At 37.6% G+C, this 19630-nt stretch overlaps 1 protein-coding gene across 8 annotated transcripts in view; it reads right to left on the reverse strand.

Moving 5' to 3' along the window:
• dock10 (dedicator of cytokinesis 10) overlaps positions 1 to 19630 on the reverse strand; it is a 301844-nt gene that overhangs the window by 25341 nt on the left and 256873 nt on the right. For all 8 annotated transcript variants that reach the window (XM_052109636.1, XM_052109639.1, XM_052109641.1 and 5 more), the window contains 4 exons: positions 18032 to 18098; positions 9070 to 9117; positions 1790 to 1891; positions 100 to 209 (listed from right to left, as the gene is read on the reverse strand). In XM_052109636.1, coding sequence (XP_051965596.1) covers positions 100 to 209; positions 1790 to 1891; positions 9070 to 9117; positions 18032 to 18098 — 327 coding nt within the window. The remainder of the gene's footprint in view (positions 1 to 99; positions 210 to 1789; positions 1892 to 9069; positions 9118 to 18031; positions 18099 to 19630) is intronic.

Below are 19630 nucleotides of genomic sequence, written 5' to 3' on the forward strand. Positions count from 1 at the left end.
ATCATCATACAAAACACTTTGGCTGATTAAATCACCTATTTAATGATTCTAATAATGACACATTTGTCTAAAGTAAAGAAGTTTTGAATGTGTCTTTACCTGTCTCCATCATGTGCAATAGTTTGGGGTTGGTAAGGGCGTTTTTACCCCTGATGATGGGCATGGTCTGAGAGCGTGTATGCCTGTGCCCATCCTGAGCAGAGACCATCCTGTGTACAGGTAGATGAGCATATAATTTAATGAGCCTCCATGAATTTCTTAAATAGGGCTTAGAATAATACTTGTTTATAGACTGTAACACAATGTTTGAAAATTCACATTTACGACCTGAACACTTGTGAATATCTGTGTGGTTTTATATGTGCTTTTAATGAATAAATAGCCATTTAATTTCTTTGTAGACAACCTAAAGGTAAATTACATTAGGAAGTGAATGAGAGGTGCTGGATACAGACAAAATGGTTCCCAGACTATGGATGTCACAGAGTGCTACATTTACATAACAATATGAAAAAACTGTGAAAAAGAATTATTAACAATGAACTGTTTTTACACAGGACAAATGATTTTTTGCATGTGTGTCTATGTGCATTAGAAGGTTATAATCAGGTTGAAAATTATTTTAGTTCTAAATGTCAGTTGATACCTGGTATAGGAGAAAAGCATGACTCTATGCTTGTTTATTTTTTCTCGAAAATGTAAAATACATTGCTGTATGAACATTCTGTTGCAGTTTCCAGGTGAAATGATTACAAGTTATGTTAAAAATGCTACAACCTTTACTCCCATTGAGGCAAGTCAAGATTAGAGGGGAAGACATATATGTTGGTCTGACACAAAGCTGTCATAATGTCTCTGTAGGCAAGTTGCAGGGAAAAGAGCAACCTGAGGGCAAGTAAATAATGACAGATTTTTAATTTTGTGTGATCTATAAAATATTTTCTGTGCTTTGCCTGTAGCTCTACTGATGGAGCATGGTGCTAGCAATGGCAATGTTTGACCCAAAGAAGGCTTTAACTCCTAGTAAACACACAAACGGACTGAATATACTGCACATTCATTGAATGCGCTGCAAGTGCCTTAAATGCATCAGAAAAAGTTGTGGTCTCTTCTGAAGTTGACTTTCCAATCTAAAATACAAGGGGAGGTTAACCCTCTGCAAGATCTTTAAACATTTTTTTTTAACCATTCAGGGTGTAATGTTACAACTACCTTTGACCAATTACCAAATGTCTGTAGTACTCAATTCTATGGCATATTACCTCTTTCTATGTCATTGTGTTTATTTATAACAACATAAAAGAAACATGGCAAATACAAGTGGTCCCTCCTTTCCATTATCTTCTCTTATAAGTGGACAGATATAAATCTAAAAAAATCTATAATTTGAAAAGAAAAAAAAAAATACTGTTATTTTGAAGTAAAAAGAAACATATATTTTTTTTTCCCTTCTTTGATTTGATAATTCATGCATCAGAGGGTAAACAGTTAGGGTTTAGGTGTTGGAATTTTTGTATTATTGTTGGTTTATTTAAAAGTTGACAGAACATTATTTGCTGATCTGTTCAGCTTTCGAACCTTTTTAAAGCCTCAACTACATTGGAAAGAATGAGGCTTGCTTTTAGTGCCACTTAGTGGACATTTCACCTGGAAACTGCAGCAATTTTAACCTAAAGCAAAGAACGTCTAAGTCAGAGTCGTGTTTTTCCCATGAGCTCAGGCTGGTAAGTACGGCACACAACATGAAAAGTCAATTTGGTTGCTCTATGTAGACCTGTGAGGTGTTTACCATTGGGGAAGTAGCCCTGAAGACTGCGAGGATGTGTTAGACCCCTTCAGGGTACCATTGTTCTGCGTGGCCTGAGCCAGCTTAACTGCAGCTGCTAACTTCCTGCGCACACAACAACCCAATCAGTGCTGGGTCCTGAACTGATCTTCCACATTCATCAGAAGTAGCCAGGTAGTTAAAGACAGGCAGATGAAAGCCAAGCTAGATCAGTTTTTAAAGGAATAGTTCAACAAAAAATGAATATATTTTGACATCATGTTGTTTCAAGCCCCTGTAAGTTTATTTCTTTCATGGAACACAAAAAAAAAAAAAAAGGAAATGAAGAATGTACTTGTCACTCTTTTCCATGCAATTACGATGAATGGGGACTGGAATATATGGAGGCAACATTAAAGTATCCTAAAAGTGGTCCATATAACTTGTGCATCATATTCAAAGTCTTTTGAAGGTACAAGATAGTATTGGGTGAGAACTAGACTGAAATATTAGTTGTTCTTCTCTGATATTCTTTTTTCCTCCGAGCTGTACACTTGGGAAATGCGGCATTCAGCAATGAGTCAATGAGTTTAACAAAATCGAAAAGAATCAGTCAGGGTTGCATTTCCCAAAAGCATCGTTAGCCAACTATGGTCGCAAGTTTCATTGTTACTAACATAGTTCAATGATTTGGTGTTTCCCGAAACTGTAGTTCCAATGAACATCCGCAAACAGCATCACAAAGTTGTGTGGTTAGAACTACAGCTCTTTACCTGTGGTTAGAAGATTCGTTCCTTATGAGTTTGCTGTGTGGACATCATTTGACATGGCTGAGGCTTCTATATCTTTCATTCACTTTAAATATATCTTTAATTTGTTTTATTCCGGGGTTTTGCAGTAAGCATATTCTGAAATGCCACACAAATGCGAGTGGAGCCGTTAAAGAGATTAAAGGCTTTTAAGAGAAAGGCTTTATCACACACAGTTTCTGTCAAAGAACACAGTTTTTTTATGATTTTGAAGAATACGCATGTGTGTATGTGCTCATGTGCGTCATGGGAACACTGAATTCTAATGTAGAGGGAAACCCCACTATTGCAGTGCAATGCATCTGTTGCACTACAAAGTGCATGCCGCTTTCGTGGCTTCAGCAGCTTTCTCGCACTAAACGGCTTAATGCAGTATGTGTAAATGAGCTATTACAATTTAGTATTTGTGGAAGTTAATCCTGTGTAACGTCATTAACGACAGCTCAAACAACGTGTATGGACGTGCGACAGTTACAGAATGACAATTTCAGGAAAAAGTCGGGACAAGCTAGTTCATTTTTACAATAATGAATCGTTCTGTGGTGGTTACGCAGTGAGTTACGCCGTTGTATGGGAAAAACACCCCATACTAGTTTTGTGAACAGGATGAACCAATTTATTAAAAACAATTAATTCAGGAATTGAACGTCGTTATTTCTCTCATTGATGTGCCAAGGAAAGTTAGGGCGAATGTCAAGATTGTCATTCAAATAATGACTTATATTTTGGGTCCGTTTCTTACACAAAGCTATCATATGGCTTCTTTAGACTTGGGATAGTGATATCAAGTCATGGACAAACTGTATGATCCTTTGCGGTGCTTTTGCATTCTTTTTAAAGCAAGAAAGTTTCAGTCCCCATTTATTTAATGTAATTGCACAAGTACAGAATTATTTCTCCTTTTGTGTTCCATAGAAGACAGAAAGTCATATGAGTAATAAAACAACATAAATAAATGATGATAGAATTTTCACTTTTGGTTGAACTATTTCTTTAAGAGCAGGGAAAGTAAATGTTGAAATAAGTGATTTTAAAGGGTTGCAATGTTAGTTGTGTGCTGCCAATAGATTCCTGAATGACTCTCTGTGAAGGTCCTACAGTAAGAATGTATGTTTGTTCTGGAAGCCAGGGACAGATTAAATTGGCAAGTGAGAAAGATAGCGAGCAAGATGAGGAAAATATATTTGACTAAACATGAGATGAAAATGAGAGACAGCAAAGCTGTGCAAGACAAATGACACACACACACACACACACACACACACACACACACACACACACACACACACACACACACACACACACACACACACACTCACTCACTCACTCACTCACTCACTCACTCACTAAATATACAAATAAAAATATATGTAAAAAAAAAAAAAAAGTTTGAAAGTGTAGATCTTTGCAGATCTTTTGCAGATGCATTGCTCATATTTGAACTCTATGTAAATTTGTTACATCTTTATATATGCAGTGTTTTAATTCCCCAGATTATTCTTGAGAAAAAGTGAAAAGCCCAATGCTATGACAAGCGCTGTTTCTGCTATCCTTTAAACAAAGTAAGACTCAAAGCTCATCTTATACTTAATATGTTGTTTTTGATTGTCACCATTATTGTGACAATTCGTATGTCAAATAATCAGGTCCACACGCGGTACAAAGTTGATGCAATCTTGTGTATATGTACTCTGATGTGTAAATAATTTCAAAACAAAAGCCATGAATTTGTCTTGTCTTGCAGAGTTTTAAAATGTATGCTTTGTTAAGAGGTCCGTGTGGGCAAATTGGAGGCCACGGTGGCCGCCTATCTCGCCTCTAGGACGGCCTGGTACTTGCGCAGCACCGGGCCAGCTCAAATTACCTAGCAGTCCACTGGGAAAACCCCCGATGCTCCCTATGGCCAGTTCACTCCTGGCTCCAATACAGAATGCCACAAAACCGCCTGTGTGCATCCTGAACACAGAATGGCGTGTTTCAATGTAACCAGAAGGGAGTCTCAGGATGATCTTCGCTGAGCATTCAAAAACGCTGAACTGCAAGAATTAGATGTGCATCCACATCATCTTTCGTTCATCACATCAACCAGTTTTTTACCGCAACTATTTATTTAAGCAGTGTCAGACAGAATCAGCGAAAGATTTTAATCTCTACAAAGTACCTCACAAATATGGGAAAATGAAAAAGATTAAAAAAATCTAAGAGACTTTCGCGTGCAGAAACTTTCGCGAGAAACTATCGTAACTTGCTGTACACAAAGCGAGGCACGCACATTCCGGGGCAGTCTAGCAGCTAATATATAATATATATAGGCATATGTATTTGTATAGTCTAGCATTATTATATATTACAAAAAAAAGATCGTATTATGTAGGACTATCTGCGTTCGCTTGGCACTCCATTTGATCCATAATATTCTATTTTATTCAATACATTTTTAGGGTGATGACGCCATAAAATATGACGACAGACATTAGAAGCTTCATTCTAAAACCTCAATAGAAGTTTCGAACGTAAATATGACATGACATTTGGTACAGTCTAGTATGAACGGTCAGAATGACCGCTATGGCCATTCTAGTAGTTATAGAATTCCGTTAGTTCTCGTGTTAAATGCAAGTACAAGTCTATTGCTTGATTAGTGTCCTTTGGAAGATCAAAGCGTGTCTCAGCCATGACAGTATTACAAATGTCATAGACAGTGTCTTTGTATTGAAGGCCAAGTTTAAAATACATCTCTATAAATTCATGCGCAACCATGCTCTCAGTATATTTGAGTACATGAATGATGGCAATGACGCAATCGGAAAAGAGCTATACACACACCGGAAACTGTAACGCGTGCGCACGCGAAAGTAAAGACTAAACAGAGCATTAAAGAGGCAAAACTTCTAGCAGAAGGTTTTACTGTGCTGACTATTATTCACTTTAAAGTACAGCAAGCTATAATCATGCAAAAATTCTCTCCTAGAAATTGCATCTCAGAATTAATTTGAAAAAATGTGTCTCCCATTAAAGCCATCACCACTAAATAGATTTATGTTAGTAGTCGACCATACTAATGGACTAGTCAGTTGTTGGATGGCAAATCGATTAGTTGACAACCATATCATATTCTACGGAAGCGTATTGTACGGAAGCGTATTGCATTCACTTGAGAAAAAAAAATCTACTCTGTTTTTCTGAATTAACGACTTAATTATCTCAGAATTACGAGATAATTTTTCATGGAAAAAAAAGTTTTTGCTCTGTTTTTCTGAATTAACGACTAAATTATCTCAGAATTACGAGATAATTTTCATGGGAAAAAATATTGAGATCCCTCAAAATCCTGCCAGGAGCTCTATTTTAGCTGGATTGCATGGAAGTAAACATGTCCCGCCTTTCAAGTTTAATCCGGTTTTATTTTACTTTGGGTCTGAGACAATTTATAGAGATATATTTTAAACTTGGCCTTCAATACAAAGACATTACTGTCTATGACATTTGTAAATACTGTCATGGCTGAGACACGCTTTAATCTTCCAAAGGACACTAATTACACGAGAACTACCGGAATTCTATAACTACTAGAATGGCCATAGTGGTCATTCTGACCGTTCATACTAGACTGTACCAAATGTCATGTCATATTTACATTCGAAACTTCTACTGAGGTTTTAGAATGAAGCTTCTAATGTCTGTCGTCATATTTTATGGCGTCATCGCCCTAAAAATGTATTGAATAAAATACAATAATATGGATCAAATGGAGCGCCAAGCGAACGCAGATAGTCCTACATAATACGATCTTTTTTTGTAATATATAATAGTGCTAGACTATATAAATACATAGGCCTATATATATTATATATTAGCTGCTAGACTGCCCCGGAAGGTGCGTGCCTCGCTTTGTGTACAGCAAGTTTTTTCCACCACAGTGAAAATGTTTTCGAAAGTCTAAACGCCAGCAAACATGGATTGAGGCGGAATATTTCGTTAGATAAAAACATGTTGTGAATTTTGGAAATTCTTACATCTATCCTTTTTCAAAACATGTTGACTTTTGGACTTTACAACGCTCTGGAGTTATTGGAAATTGGAAACAATCCTATGCAGCCACCACTGGAATCAAAATCCATGAATAAATGAATCTGTTATATTAATAATAAACACCAGGACACGAAATTTTAATTCTAATGAATGTGAAAATGTATTAGTTCATCGACAACCACAGAACTTGCTATTGTAGCTGATTACAGATACAAATTTGATTATTTATATTAAATTATTCTCTTTGTAAAATAAAAACAAATCAATACAATAGCTTATAAAAACATCACCAAAGTGTATTTCAATGCATACATAGTAAAAACCATAGACATGTATGAAACACATATAGGCCTAACCCAAAATGGCCAAAGCGGTTAATAAAGAATATGAACATTCGCTAAACTGTGGGAAAACTGATTTAGAAAGCAATATTTGTTTTACTGTGAGCAAAAATATCATGCTGTAAAACTATAATGAAAATAGTATGCTGTAAAATCATTATGAACGAATTCTCCTAAAAGTGGGCTCACTTGAACAAAAAAGGGGGCCCCCTTTTAGGAGAATAATTTAAATCGATCATCGGAAATCAGTCATCAGAAAAACAGAACAAAATATTTTTTTCCATGAAAAATTCTCTCGTAATTCTGAGATAATTAAGTCGTTAATTCAGAAAAACAGAGCAAAAACTTTTTTTTCCATGAAAAATTATCTCGTAATTCTGAGAAAATTAAGTCGTTAATTCAGAAAAACAGAGTAGATTTTTTTTCTCAAGTGAATGCAATACGCTTCCGTAGAGTTCTCTGTTTATGATGAGAACAAAGGTTTCCCATTTATACTTAACTATAGCAAACAGTATTTTTAAGCTGCTCTGTTGTGTTAATTGTTTGTTTGTTGTTAGTAGATTCTCACTTTGAGGAATATATTCAAATGGTACAATCAGACTTTTACATTTTCCAAATTATATATACAGTATGTGAAAATAATCAAACACAAATACTGGACTTTCTGGAATTTAGATTCAAAATGAACGTTTGATCTTTTCTTTTAATATTCATTTACCATTCATCTATGCGCAGTCAATTAACTCTATGAAATATTTTAATCTTTTGGTATTTAATCTTTTGGCCCCAACAGTTCTCATCATTGCCCTTGTTTTATACTGGGTATTTTTTTTTCTTTTACAAAGTAAAAGTATTGCTGCCAACTTTGGAAATTACAATAACTAGTCCAAAAAATTAGCATTTCTTATATAATTTATACTGACACCATTTCAATTATTTGTGTCCAGACCTTTGCAGGGAAGGAAATGTATATGTGTGAGACCGGAACTCTTGGAACATTAATTGAATACCACTGATCTAGCTAACTCATTTTTTTTATTTGAAATTAATTAATTAAATTATTTCATATGTCTTGAATTAATAATAAATAAAATAATTTAATAAATAAAATAATTTAATTATTTAATTTATTATTAATTCAAGACATATGGCCAGATGTGCAGTCCACCAATAGTGTTAGAGCAACAGCAGTAGAAATACCCTCTAGTGACTTCACGGTACAGAGCCTAGCAACATCAAGCAATAAAGTCATTGCGTGTGTGTGCGGGGCTTTAGGATGCAGAAACAAAAGTACATTTATGGTTTAAATCAAGTAGAAATAGATCATGCAGGTAACAGTTGCAAGTACCACAGTGTAGATGGCAATACCATTAATACTGCTATCAGTATATGACACTATTATCGATACTACAATCAGTATATAACACTACTACTATTAGATAACACTATTATCTATACTATTGTAACTATAACACACAAAAAATATATATCTACTAATATATATATATATATATATATATATATATATATATATATATATATATATATATATATATACTTACTATCAATAGCATTCTTGGTATATATATATATTTGACTTGAATAAAGCCAGTTAACTTTGATGTTAACATGCACGCACGCACGCACACACACACACACAAACACAAACACACACACACGCCTACTATCTGCCTCTTATAGAGAGAGAAAGAGAGAGAGAGAATCATTTTGTGTTTAAAATCTGACATTGCTGCCATTCTTGCCTTTTGCTGGACTGGAAGTGGTAAGAAAAGAAGGAATGATCTATTATTTTTCAGACTTAATTTAATTACCCCAGGGCAATTGAAAAACTTCTCCAATTTTACTGAATTACAAATAATATAGTACATCGCAAATTTAATGTTTATTTCAAAGCACTGAAACACCTAATTAAAATGTACAAATGTTTGTGCTTATGACACAAATAATAAACCTGATGCTCCAGACCAGCAGTTCTCTCTCTCTCTCTCTCTCTCTCTCTCTCTCTCTCTCTCTCTCTCTCTCTCTCTCTCTCTCACGAGAACATATACACAGAACACTTGTGAACAAGTGTGGAATGATCTTACAGATTCATTTACTGTACCTGGCAATGTGACGCTTTCCAAGGAATCTGAAGTGTTGGAGACATAATCTGTTTAAAAATAAATAAATAAAAGGAGAAATAGTAAAAACACACAGGGCCAAATTCACTAAACAGTTGCTCAACCTTTACAATGGTATTTCAGCACAAAAACCTACATCTTATTCATTACCACCCACAATCTCTTTTAAGCACTAAAACAAAACATATAAATAGAATAGATATATTTTAGCAATATCACACAAGCAAGAGGGCGATATGGCCCTATATTATATCGGCCGCAGGGCGATAGGCGTTGGTAATCTCAGCAGTGCTGATTTAGGGCCATAAAGTACGATTGCGAATGTGATATTGCATATACACAACAGTTCAATAAACAAGTAAATTACGTGGCGTATCAGAATCTGCCATTGCTGGTTCAAACTAAATGATGTGTCCAAGCCTCCGTTAGTAATTAAAAAATGTCACTTCAGAAATAGTATCACGGCTTGTGCTGTTTCTGACAAGTTATTGGAAAAACAAGGATGGATGGATGGATGGATGTGTGTGTGTGAGTGACAGAGAGAGAGAGAGAGTGACTTTTTTTTTACTTTTAACACACTTTATTAAAACATCTTAAAAACGAACACTTCATTATACTTCACACATCATATTGTAAAATGTTCATAAGAAAAATGAAAAATTAAAATAAATTCCACTCAAAATGACCACCATACATCACCAATTAAACATTAATCCTCCTTCCTCAGAAAATGACAAAAAAGCTCCATTTGGACACCATTTAATCTCAAACGAGTTATTTGTCATTTGAAAAAATCTATGTTCCACTTTTATTCTGGATTCCACCAAAGCAATAAACAGCAGAACAACATCTATATTTTGCCCTTCAGCAGCCAGTCTGCAAGACTTCCAAATGGCTAATTTGGCTTGTCCAGTTATAAAATTTGCTACAGTACACTGCTGTCGGTGCGCTCTTGAATACTTACAACCATATATAAACAGCGTCTTGTTAAAAACAAAACCTAAATTCCCAAATAGTCTTTCAAGCAACATAAATAATGGAGCCAATCTAGAACACTCAGTAAAAACATGAAAAACAGATTCTGGTAAAGAGCAGAAAAAACAAAACGGTAGTACATTCAGATTAAATTTAGAAACATGAGAATTAGTAGGTAGTGCACAATGTAATAACCTCCACTGTAGGTCTCCAGATCGTTTAGGTAGTGGACCCTTATAAAAAAAGCCTCCATGAAGAAGAAAGAGCTGCAGGAACTGTTAAAAACTCTCTCCATTTTGTATCATCCCTGCCCTTAATTTTCTCAAAATAATCTACTTTAACACATAACTGATATAGGTCTCTTTTTTCTACCAGCTGAAAATCAAGCTCTTGTAACCTGTTAAATGTCAGCAGCCTTCCTACATGATTATCTTCCAAACCTACCTTGGGAGAAACAAATAACTTAGGAAACAAAACTTCAGAAGGACCTCCAGACAGAAAATTGTTAACAAACAGGAGGAGTGTGGAGGGAAAAGCCGCTTTCAAACCACCAATGAGCCTCTCCATCGTCCTGACTGATTTAATAACAGCCTGATTAGCAATCTCTATAATTGGCCTCCATTTTTTAGACAAGGTATCAATCAAATCTGAAACTTTTGTCAGTCTTTTCTCCCAAAAATTTTTAACAATTTTATTAGATGTACAAATGTTATCACCCAATATTGAGTTGTAAAACAGTGGTTCTTCAAGGCCAAAATGATTATTTGCATTTCTAATCAATTTAAAACCTGTCCAGGAGTTTAACACATAAGTATAAAATTTTATATCAGCTGAAAACTTTCCATCATAAGAAGACATTAAACACAAATGCCTATCAAGACAGAAACCACAAAAATTTCTGAGCAGAGCCAGACCAAACGATACCCATGGCCTAAAATCCACAGGGTAGACTAGGCTCTGAACCATCTTTAACCTCATAGCTTTAACCTTAGCTGCCAAATCAATCAACCCTTGGCCCCCTTCATTGACTGGCAAATACAGAATTGCAGGGGGAAGCCAATGGTACCCATCCCAGAAAAATTCAACAAAAGTCTTCTGCAGACGTTGCAACAAATATTTTGGTGGGTCAAGCACATTTAAGCGATGCCACATCATGGAAGCTGCTAACTTGTTAATGATGAGCACTCTTCCTCTATATGACAGTTGAGTTAATATCCATCTCCATCTTTGTATACGCCCAGAAATACAAAGTCCTCCCTGGAATGCAGAATGACTGATCTGGATGAATCACTGAGGAAATGTACAATTAAACTCTGTTAGTTAAAGGGGTCATGACATGGGTTTTTTTTATTGTATTATTATGTTCCCTTAGGTGCAATTATAGTATTAATATATTTTTTTTTAAGAAAAACTTTTAAAATCTAGTGATTTATGACCTTTTCCCACCCTGTTTCTCATCCTCTGATTCAAACAGTCTGTTTTGGGGGCGTTTTCCATTTAAGACTTCAGTGTTAACGCCCACTGTTATGATTGGCTAACGTCAGTGCCTATGTATCAATTATTGACGCTTCCAGCCAGAACAATATGCAAGTAAACTAAGTAAAAACACTGTGATTATTCATAATGAATGAAATTGCGCTTTAAAAAGTAGTTTAAAGTTTAAAATAGATTACTTACAGTTTGCGTCGTCGTTGTTCCCAGAATAGTCGGCACGGACTTATCTTTGAGCAACAGTTTTCTGGCAAAGCCAGCATCATATTGAGATTTGTTCTCAAAACAGTCATCCTTAAAATGTACAGAACAAACGCTTAAGTTAACACTGCCGTGACTGGGACGTCCGCAAAAAATAAACTGCATCCATTTTTCTCTGACGTCTGGATCTTTCGGCAGCTTATTCAGAGGTTTTGTTTGACCACAGCCAGGAACAGCACATCTGTGTGGCATCGTAATTTTCCTGTGCACAAGTATTCTCTCTCAGAGCTCGCTGTCCATCGACTGAACACTTGTGAGGCGCACGGCGATACGAAATGAGCGTAGTTGTCTTGCGCTTAAAGCGTAGTTATCTTGTGCTGGAGGCGGTCATATGCAAACGCTGGTACGTCACTTCTAACCGTCACGTCACTTCTAACCATGAATCCAGAACGAGCTGTATTTTGAGCTTGATTAAATAAATGATTCGTTTAGAATGGGGAGGACATCTTAAAATATTAAACTTGCAGGACGTTTTAATGATACAAAGACCTCTTATATACCAAAAGATCAAGGCAAATTTGGTTTCTCATGTCATGACCCCTTTAAAGACTTTGAAAATATCTTATAGTCTACTCCGAGTAAGGAGACCGGACGCCAGCATCTAATGTCTTCAAGATCCCCTTTTTAGGTAATAGGGTGACCACAGCTCTTCGTAGACTCAAAGGAAGTGTCCCTCTTTTAAAACTCTCCATGAAAACGGCAAACAAATCCTTTCCGATGACTGGCCAAAAATGTTTATAAAACTCTGCATTAAGTCCATCCAATCCCGGAGCTTTGCCAGAAGACAAGTCTTTAACAGCAACAGATAGTTCATCAAAACTCAATAGTTGATCAAGCTTGGTTTTCTCTCCTTCCGAAAGCTGAGGTAAATCCTTAAAGAGAAGTTCAGCCATCTCTTCATCGCAAGGTTCAGCTCTGTAGAGATCCTCATAAAAAGATAGTGCGTAAGAAATAATCACATGACCATCAGTAACTTTCCTCCCCTCTGGAAGTTTCAAACAGCCTAAAATCTTCTTATCCACAGTCTTCTTCTCTAAGTTAAAAAAGAACGAAGTAGGAGAGTCCATGCTATTGAAAGATGCGAATCTTGCACGGATCAGCATCTCCTGGGCTCTTTCCTCCAGCAGATTCCGCAAAAAAAATTTATTCTGTTTCAAAGACTCAGTGTCACTATCCCCTTCAAAATTTAGTAAAAGTATTTCCTGTTCAAGCTGTTCCATCTTCTTGTCCAGAAAACTTTTATTGTAAGCAGAGTAACTCTGGCAAAACAATTTAATTTGAGTTTTGCCAATATCCCACCACTGGCTCAGGGACTTATACTGTGTTTTACTCTCTCTCCAGATCTCCCAGAAATGAGTGAAAGAGTGCACAAAATTTTGATCTAATAAAAGTCTGTTATTAAAAGTCCAAAAAAAATTCTTACACGTGCTCTCTGCAGTAAAGAAATTAATAGATACAAAATGGTGATCAGACAAAGCAGTAGGAAATATACAGCTGTTATAGGAAAGATCTCTTTTGCTTTTTTGTACATAGATCCTGTCCAACCTAGCCCCAGATACCATATTAGAATTTATTTTCACCCAGGTGTATTGCCTAATCTGAGGAAATGATTCTCTCCAAACATCTACAAGATTGTGGTAAACAATTAAAGACCGAAGCACGTCTGCAGATTGACTGTGGGGCTCTTCATGATTCCTATCTGAAGTATGACTTAAAGTGCAGTTAAAATCTCCTGCCAGCACAATGCTCCTATCATGAGAGATGTCACTTAGAGCAGTTTTAAGTTTTTTAAAAAAAAATTAACACGTTCTGACCCAATATTGGGTGCATATACATTGACAAAAGAACAATTATTACCCTGAACAGTTACATCAACTCTCAGTAAACGACCAGAAATGAGTTCAAACACACTAACAGGTTGCTCTTTATATTCAGGTGTCAGCAGTATAGCCACCCCTGCACTGACACTAGAGCCATGACTCAATATAGCCTGACCCTTCCATTCACTGATTGTTCTCATCTGTGTGCGTTTCCTGCAGAAAAACCACACTAGCACTTTTCATCAATATATAATCAAAAAGACTATCCCTTTTCATAGCATCACGACACCCATTAACGTTCAATGAACTAATCCTCAAAGGTGCCATGAAAACAAGTAAGAGAAAAACACACAATACAACTAATCAACAAGAGTTTTAGGTAACCAAAATATAGTCATTTTTTACCTTGTAAGTTCAAGGAACTTCTAACATTGCTAAGAAGCTTCTTAAGACGGTACCGTTTGGGTTTGTCAAGCTCTTCCAAGGAAGCTTTTCTCATCGCCATTGTACTAGACAACAAAAACAATTTTACGTCCGGAAAATAAAACTCAATTTTCTTTTTACGGAGTCCTTTTGTTGTATCCAAAAAGTGATTATTCTGCTGAAGAGAGTAAAGTTTTGTCTTACCTCCAGAGACGAACTCCGAATCCTCCGCGTCATTTACCATTATCTCTGTATGGTCATGTTCGTTGTCAGAGTCATCCATTAAATCCACAGATTCTTGAGATAAAAAGTCATCTTTACTCGATTTTAATGAATCATCAGTAACGTTAATTGTATCGTTCTCAATTCCATCAGGCTTCGTTTGATTTCCTTCAAAAATCAAATCATTTCCAGACATTGCCTGCAAACACACCTGTCCCGAGCTCGTCTCTGCCTGCGTTACAGCGGGAAAATGACTCAGGCCGGTCTCCTCCTCAACAGCCTCCGCCAGGCCATCTCCAGAGGCCTCCAGCACCGGTCTCCCCTCGGGCAAGTCACTGAGCGCAGAAATCGCTCCGTCCGGCTGCGGTTCTGACGCCACAGCGGTCGCAGCAACATCCGCGCCGGCTGCCCTCTCGCCGTTCTCCGCACCTGCAGCCGGAGCTGGCCTGTCTCGCCTCGGGCAAGTTTGTCTGACATGTCCAAACTCACCACAAACAAAGCATTTCACTGATTCTGAACTAATAAAAACAGTGTAATCTTTGCAATCGATGCTTAATTTCGCCTACAGCTTGCTCACTGGGGTTATTAATAAAATTATCATTTAATTATTTTTAAACCCTATTAAAAAAATCGTATTTTATCTAAATTACACAATGATGATTTATCGACTTTATAGACATTACAGTTTTATCGTCTGTTAATGCTGATATTCTGTAAAGCTGCTTTGAAACGATGTGTGTTGTGAAAGGCGCTATACAAATAAAATTGACTTGACTTGACTTAATTTCACTGACAGATTTAATGGATCACTATGAGAGTTTAAAATCATTAAAACCTGACGCCGAAAAGACATCACATGTCTAATCTCGGGGTTTTTACATCCAAAAGGAATCATTTTAATAATACTCACTAGTTTACCATACCTCTGAAGTATTTGTTCTAATTTTTCGTTTTTAACAAACGGCGGTATGTTTGACAAAATAACTTTCTTGGCCGGGCTTGACACAGGCACAAAAATGTCCTTTATTACCAAACCAGTTTCAATCAATTCGTCCACCATTTGGCTTTCACTGAGAAAGAACACAATGGCTTTATTCATACGGGAGGCAGATTTGATATTAGCACCACCGATCGCCGCACTCACGGCTATCAGGCAATCCTCCACTGACACCGCGGCCTCAGGCATACATTTACAACCATGTTTGATGGTTAACCGTGAGAGATCTCCCGTTTCCGACCCCATGATCCCCACTCTCTGACCGAAGTCAGGGGAAAACTAAACTAAACCTATTTTCTGTAACTAGACAAAAAAAAAAAAAAAAAAAAGGAAAAAAGTAAAGAAATCTCACTCAACCAGAGAGACACTTGCACTCCCGACAACCGGCTCCTTCCACACTCACTCCGCACATGCGCACAGAGAGAGAGAGAGAAAGAGAGAGAGAGAGACTGAGCATGTGTGATCACCTGTAGCCACACCCAGCAGAGATGCTGTCAGCTTTCTGAAGATCAGCTTACTCAGTGGAAAAATAGTGGTCCAAGCGAGGGTATTTCTCTCTATTTTGCAGTAGTCGGTGCACAAGAGTCATTCACTAAAGAAACCGCAATGTCCTCCCGCAAGAGTCATTCACTAAAGAAACCGCAATGTCCTCCATTTTTAACAGTGTGTCCAGATAAGAGGTAAGTGCCTTCAGTTCGTGTAATTAATCTGTTGTGATGTGACGAGCCGTAATGCTGAAGTTGTTCATTAAAAGATATTTCCTAGCTTTAGTAGTAGTAATACATGCGATCACGAAGAGCTCTTGTATGTAAACGCTGAAGCGGCTTCACTTCACCTAACTGGCTCATATTACACATAAAATGATCTTTTGCCAACCTATGTAATGTACAAAAAAAAAATTTAATTAAAAATAAAAAATACAAACCATAGCTCTTAACAGATCTGCATATATATATGCATATATGTGGCCAAAAGTTTGAAATAATGTACATATTTTGCTCTTATGGAAAGAAATTGGTACTTTTATTCACCAAGTGACATTCAACTGATCACAATGTATAGTCAGGACATTAATAACGTGAAAAACTACAATTACTTTTTTTTAAATGTTTCCGATCATTTCTTAAACGAAATTCTCCATGTGCAGCAATGACAGATTTGCAGATCCTTGGCATGCTAGCTGTCATTTTGTCCAGATGCTCAGGTGACATTTCACCCCATGCTTCCTGTAGCAATTGCCATAGTTGTCTTGTCAGGCACTTCTCACACACCTTACAATCTAGCTGATCCCACAAAACCTCAATGGGGTTAAGATCCATAACACTCTATTCCAATTATCTGTTGTCCAATATCTGTGTTTCTTTGCCTACTCTAAACCATTTTTTTCTGTTTCAGAAGTGTCATTTCTTTGTCATTCTTCCCATAAGGCCTGCACCCCTGAGTCTATCTCTTTACTGTTGTACATGAAACGTGTTGAGTAGGTAGAATTCAATGAAGTGACATGTAAGGTGTCAAGTTCTCAAACTACAGAGTCTGATGTACATATCCTCTTGTTCAGTTGTACATCTGGGCCTTCCACATCTCTTTCTGTCCTTGTTAGAGCAAGTTGTCCTTTGTCTTTGAAGACTGTAGTGTACACATTTGTATGAAATCTTCAGTTTTACGGCAATTTCAAGCATTGTAAGCCTTCATTCCTCAAAACAATTATTGTCTGATGAGTTTCTAGAGAAATTTTGCCATTTTTGACAATATTGACCTTAAGACATGCCCATTGTATACTGTGGCAACTCAAAAACAAACACAAAGACAACGTTAAGCTTCATTTAACGAACCAAATAGCTTTCAAATGTGTTTGATAAAATGGGAAGTGATTTTCTATTAACAAATTAGCAATTTAGCATGATTACTCAAGGATAAGGTGTTGGAGTGATGGCTGCTGGAAATGGGGCCTGTCTAGATTTGATCAAATGTACTTTTTTTCAAATAGGGATGGTGTTGTTTTTTACATAAGTAATGTCCTGACTATACTTTTTGATCAGTTGAATGCCACTTCGGTGAATTAAAGTACCAATTTCCTTCCGAAACAGCAAAATCTATACATTATTCCAAACATTTGGCCTCCAGTATATATATATATTTAATTAAATAATTTTCATATTGTTTAGCACAAACTTGCCTACTTAATTATATCATCCTACTATTATATAACCTCATTATAAATTGTGCCTTATTCACAAAACTCATATACAAGCTATTTGCTTGTGTTCCTCATTTGTAATTTGCTTTGGAACAAAGCATCTGTTAAATTACTAAATTTAAATGTAAATTTGGCTGGCACATTCAATGTTGCACTTTGATTCAGGTGTCTGCATGGCAGTTATGCAAAAATGCTGTACAATTACATGTATGCCAGATTGTGGTAGTCTGCTGCATCCTTCACAACCTAGCACTCAAAACGCCATGCAAGATGGGAAATTGCGCCATGGAAATTGCATTCAGCACAAATTTTTTTTTTTGGTGTGCTTGTGCCGTTTCATGATTTGTACAATTTCTTAATGAATCATGCGTTAAAACAGTGCAGACAGTGTGTGCCAGTAATCAATGCTCTCACTGGGCAAAATTAATTCGTATTGAATTCCCCCCAAGTTGATTTAAAAAGTGCTGGGTGTTAACAAGTAGGTTTCTAAAGTGGACTTCATCCATTTGTAGTATAGGATTTTATAAAGGGGATTAGAGCATGAAAAAATCACTTACTCCAGGATGTTGAAGAAATCATTGATCTCCTGGTGAATTGCTCGTTGCCAGTATGAAACCATCACCTCTGCAACATAGAGAACAAATCATCCTCAAAATGTACATTTTTTTTACAGTCTATGGTAAGTAGGGTGGTAATGATACTGTGAAAATGTAGAAATGTGTAAACTCCAAAATCATATAGGTCTATTCAATTATTGTGTAAGATGTTTAAGAAAAATATTTTTAAATATAAAAAATTATCTGTTGTAATTATTAATTAGTCCAATGTTAACACACACACACACGCACGCACACATACACAAAATGCACTGCACTGCAACCATGTTAAAACACATTTAAATAAAATACATATTTAAATTAAGAGATTTGATTAAATGTTCTTTTTATTACTATTAAATTGGTAACAATTTAAAATGAATAAAAAAATAAATAAACGTATAGATACATAAACTAATGCATAATAATCTGTTGTTCCCCATTCTTCGATGTTGAGTCGAAGAAGCGACACTAGGGGTCTCTCTTGGGCGCCGAATATACCTCTGATCTATGAAAAAAGGCCAATGAGAAATTGGCAGACAGAATTTGCATGTTCCGCCCCCGGACATACGGGTATAAAGGCGGGGAAATACATCTGTTTCATTCCGCAATTTTCTTCGGAGCTGATGGTCGTGTATGCAGCGAGCTGCGTGTCACACACCTGTTCCTCTTACCACTGAGCGATCTGTTGTAGGATCTACGGCGAGAATTCACTGCGAGAACATTGCCAATGCAACGTTGCGGTCGCGGCTTTCTTTCAACTGAAGGAACGCCACTCCAGCCACCCCCTCGTCGCTCCTTCTTCCCACGGGATTGAGGATGACGCTGCTGGTGATGGAGGCGATCTGGGGATGGCAGCTGGCTTGGTTTGGCCGGGTACACCCCAGTGAACCACCCGCCCCCCCATCACGCTTGTCGACTTCCGTCCGGGCTCGAGGCAACAGCGGCTCACTTCACAGCCAGCCTGCCTATCCTCTGGAGCCCCCCGAGCTGGATGAGCTCGCCGCTGCATCGGAGAGCGCTCCGGCATCTGACGCGGATGACTCGTCTGGGCTGCAGCCTTTGGGCCAGCACGCCCAGGCTGAGGCTGACACCCAGATGTCCGACATGCTTGCCCGGGCCGCTGCCAGCGTGGGGTTGGACTGGAACCCTCCGTCCTCCCCACAGCCGTCGCGGCTGGATGATTGGTTCCTTGGGTCTGCTCGCCGAGGGCGTCCTCCTGCGGCTAAGAAACGCGCAGCTCCGCCTCAACCTGTGCCCAGCTCTCAGCCCCTGCGTCGAGCGCCCTGCAGGAAGCACATGACCCCTGTCTCACGGACCCCCTCGAGGACCCAGAAGGCTCCCAGGTGCTCCTGAGACGATCGGCCCATAGACCAAGATGTTCGATCCAGAGCTGGTAAACAGACCACTCCGTCCCCCGGTGGAGGGCCGGGAGGAGAATCCTTGTTTGAATTTATTTAATTTGCCACACCCCCTCTGGGCTGCGGTACCCACATTCTCAATATTTCCTTTGTCTCTGGCTCACCTGGCCCTCAAATGCCATTCTCACGGCACTCTGCC

Source organism: Xyrauchen texanus, chromosome 38 (genome assembly GCF_025860055.1).
Source record: "Xyrauchen texanus isolate HMW12.3.18 chromosome 38, RBS_HiC_50CHRs, whole genome shotgun sequence".
NCBI classification, from domain to species: domain Eukaryota; kingdom Metazoa; phylum Chordata; class Actinopteri; order Cypriniformes; family Catostomidae; genus Xyrauchen; species Xyrauchen texanus.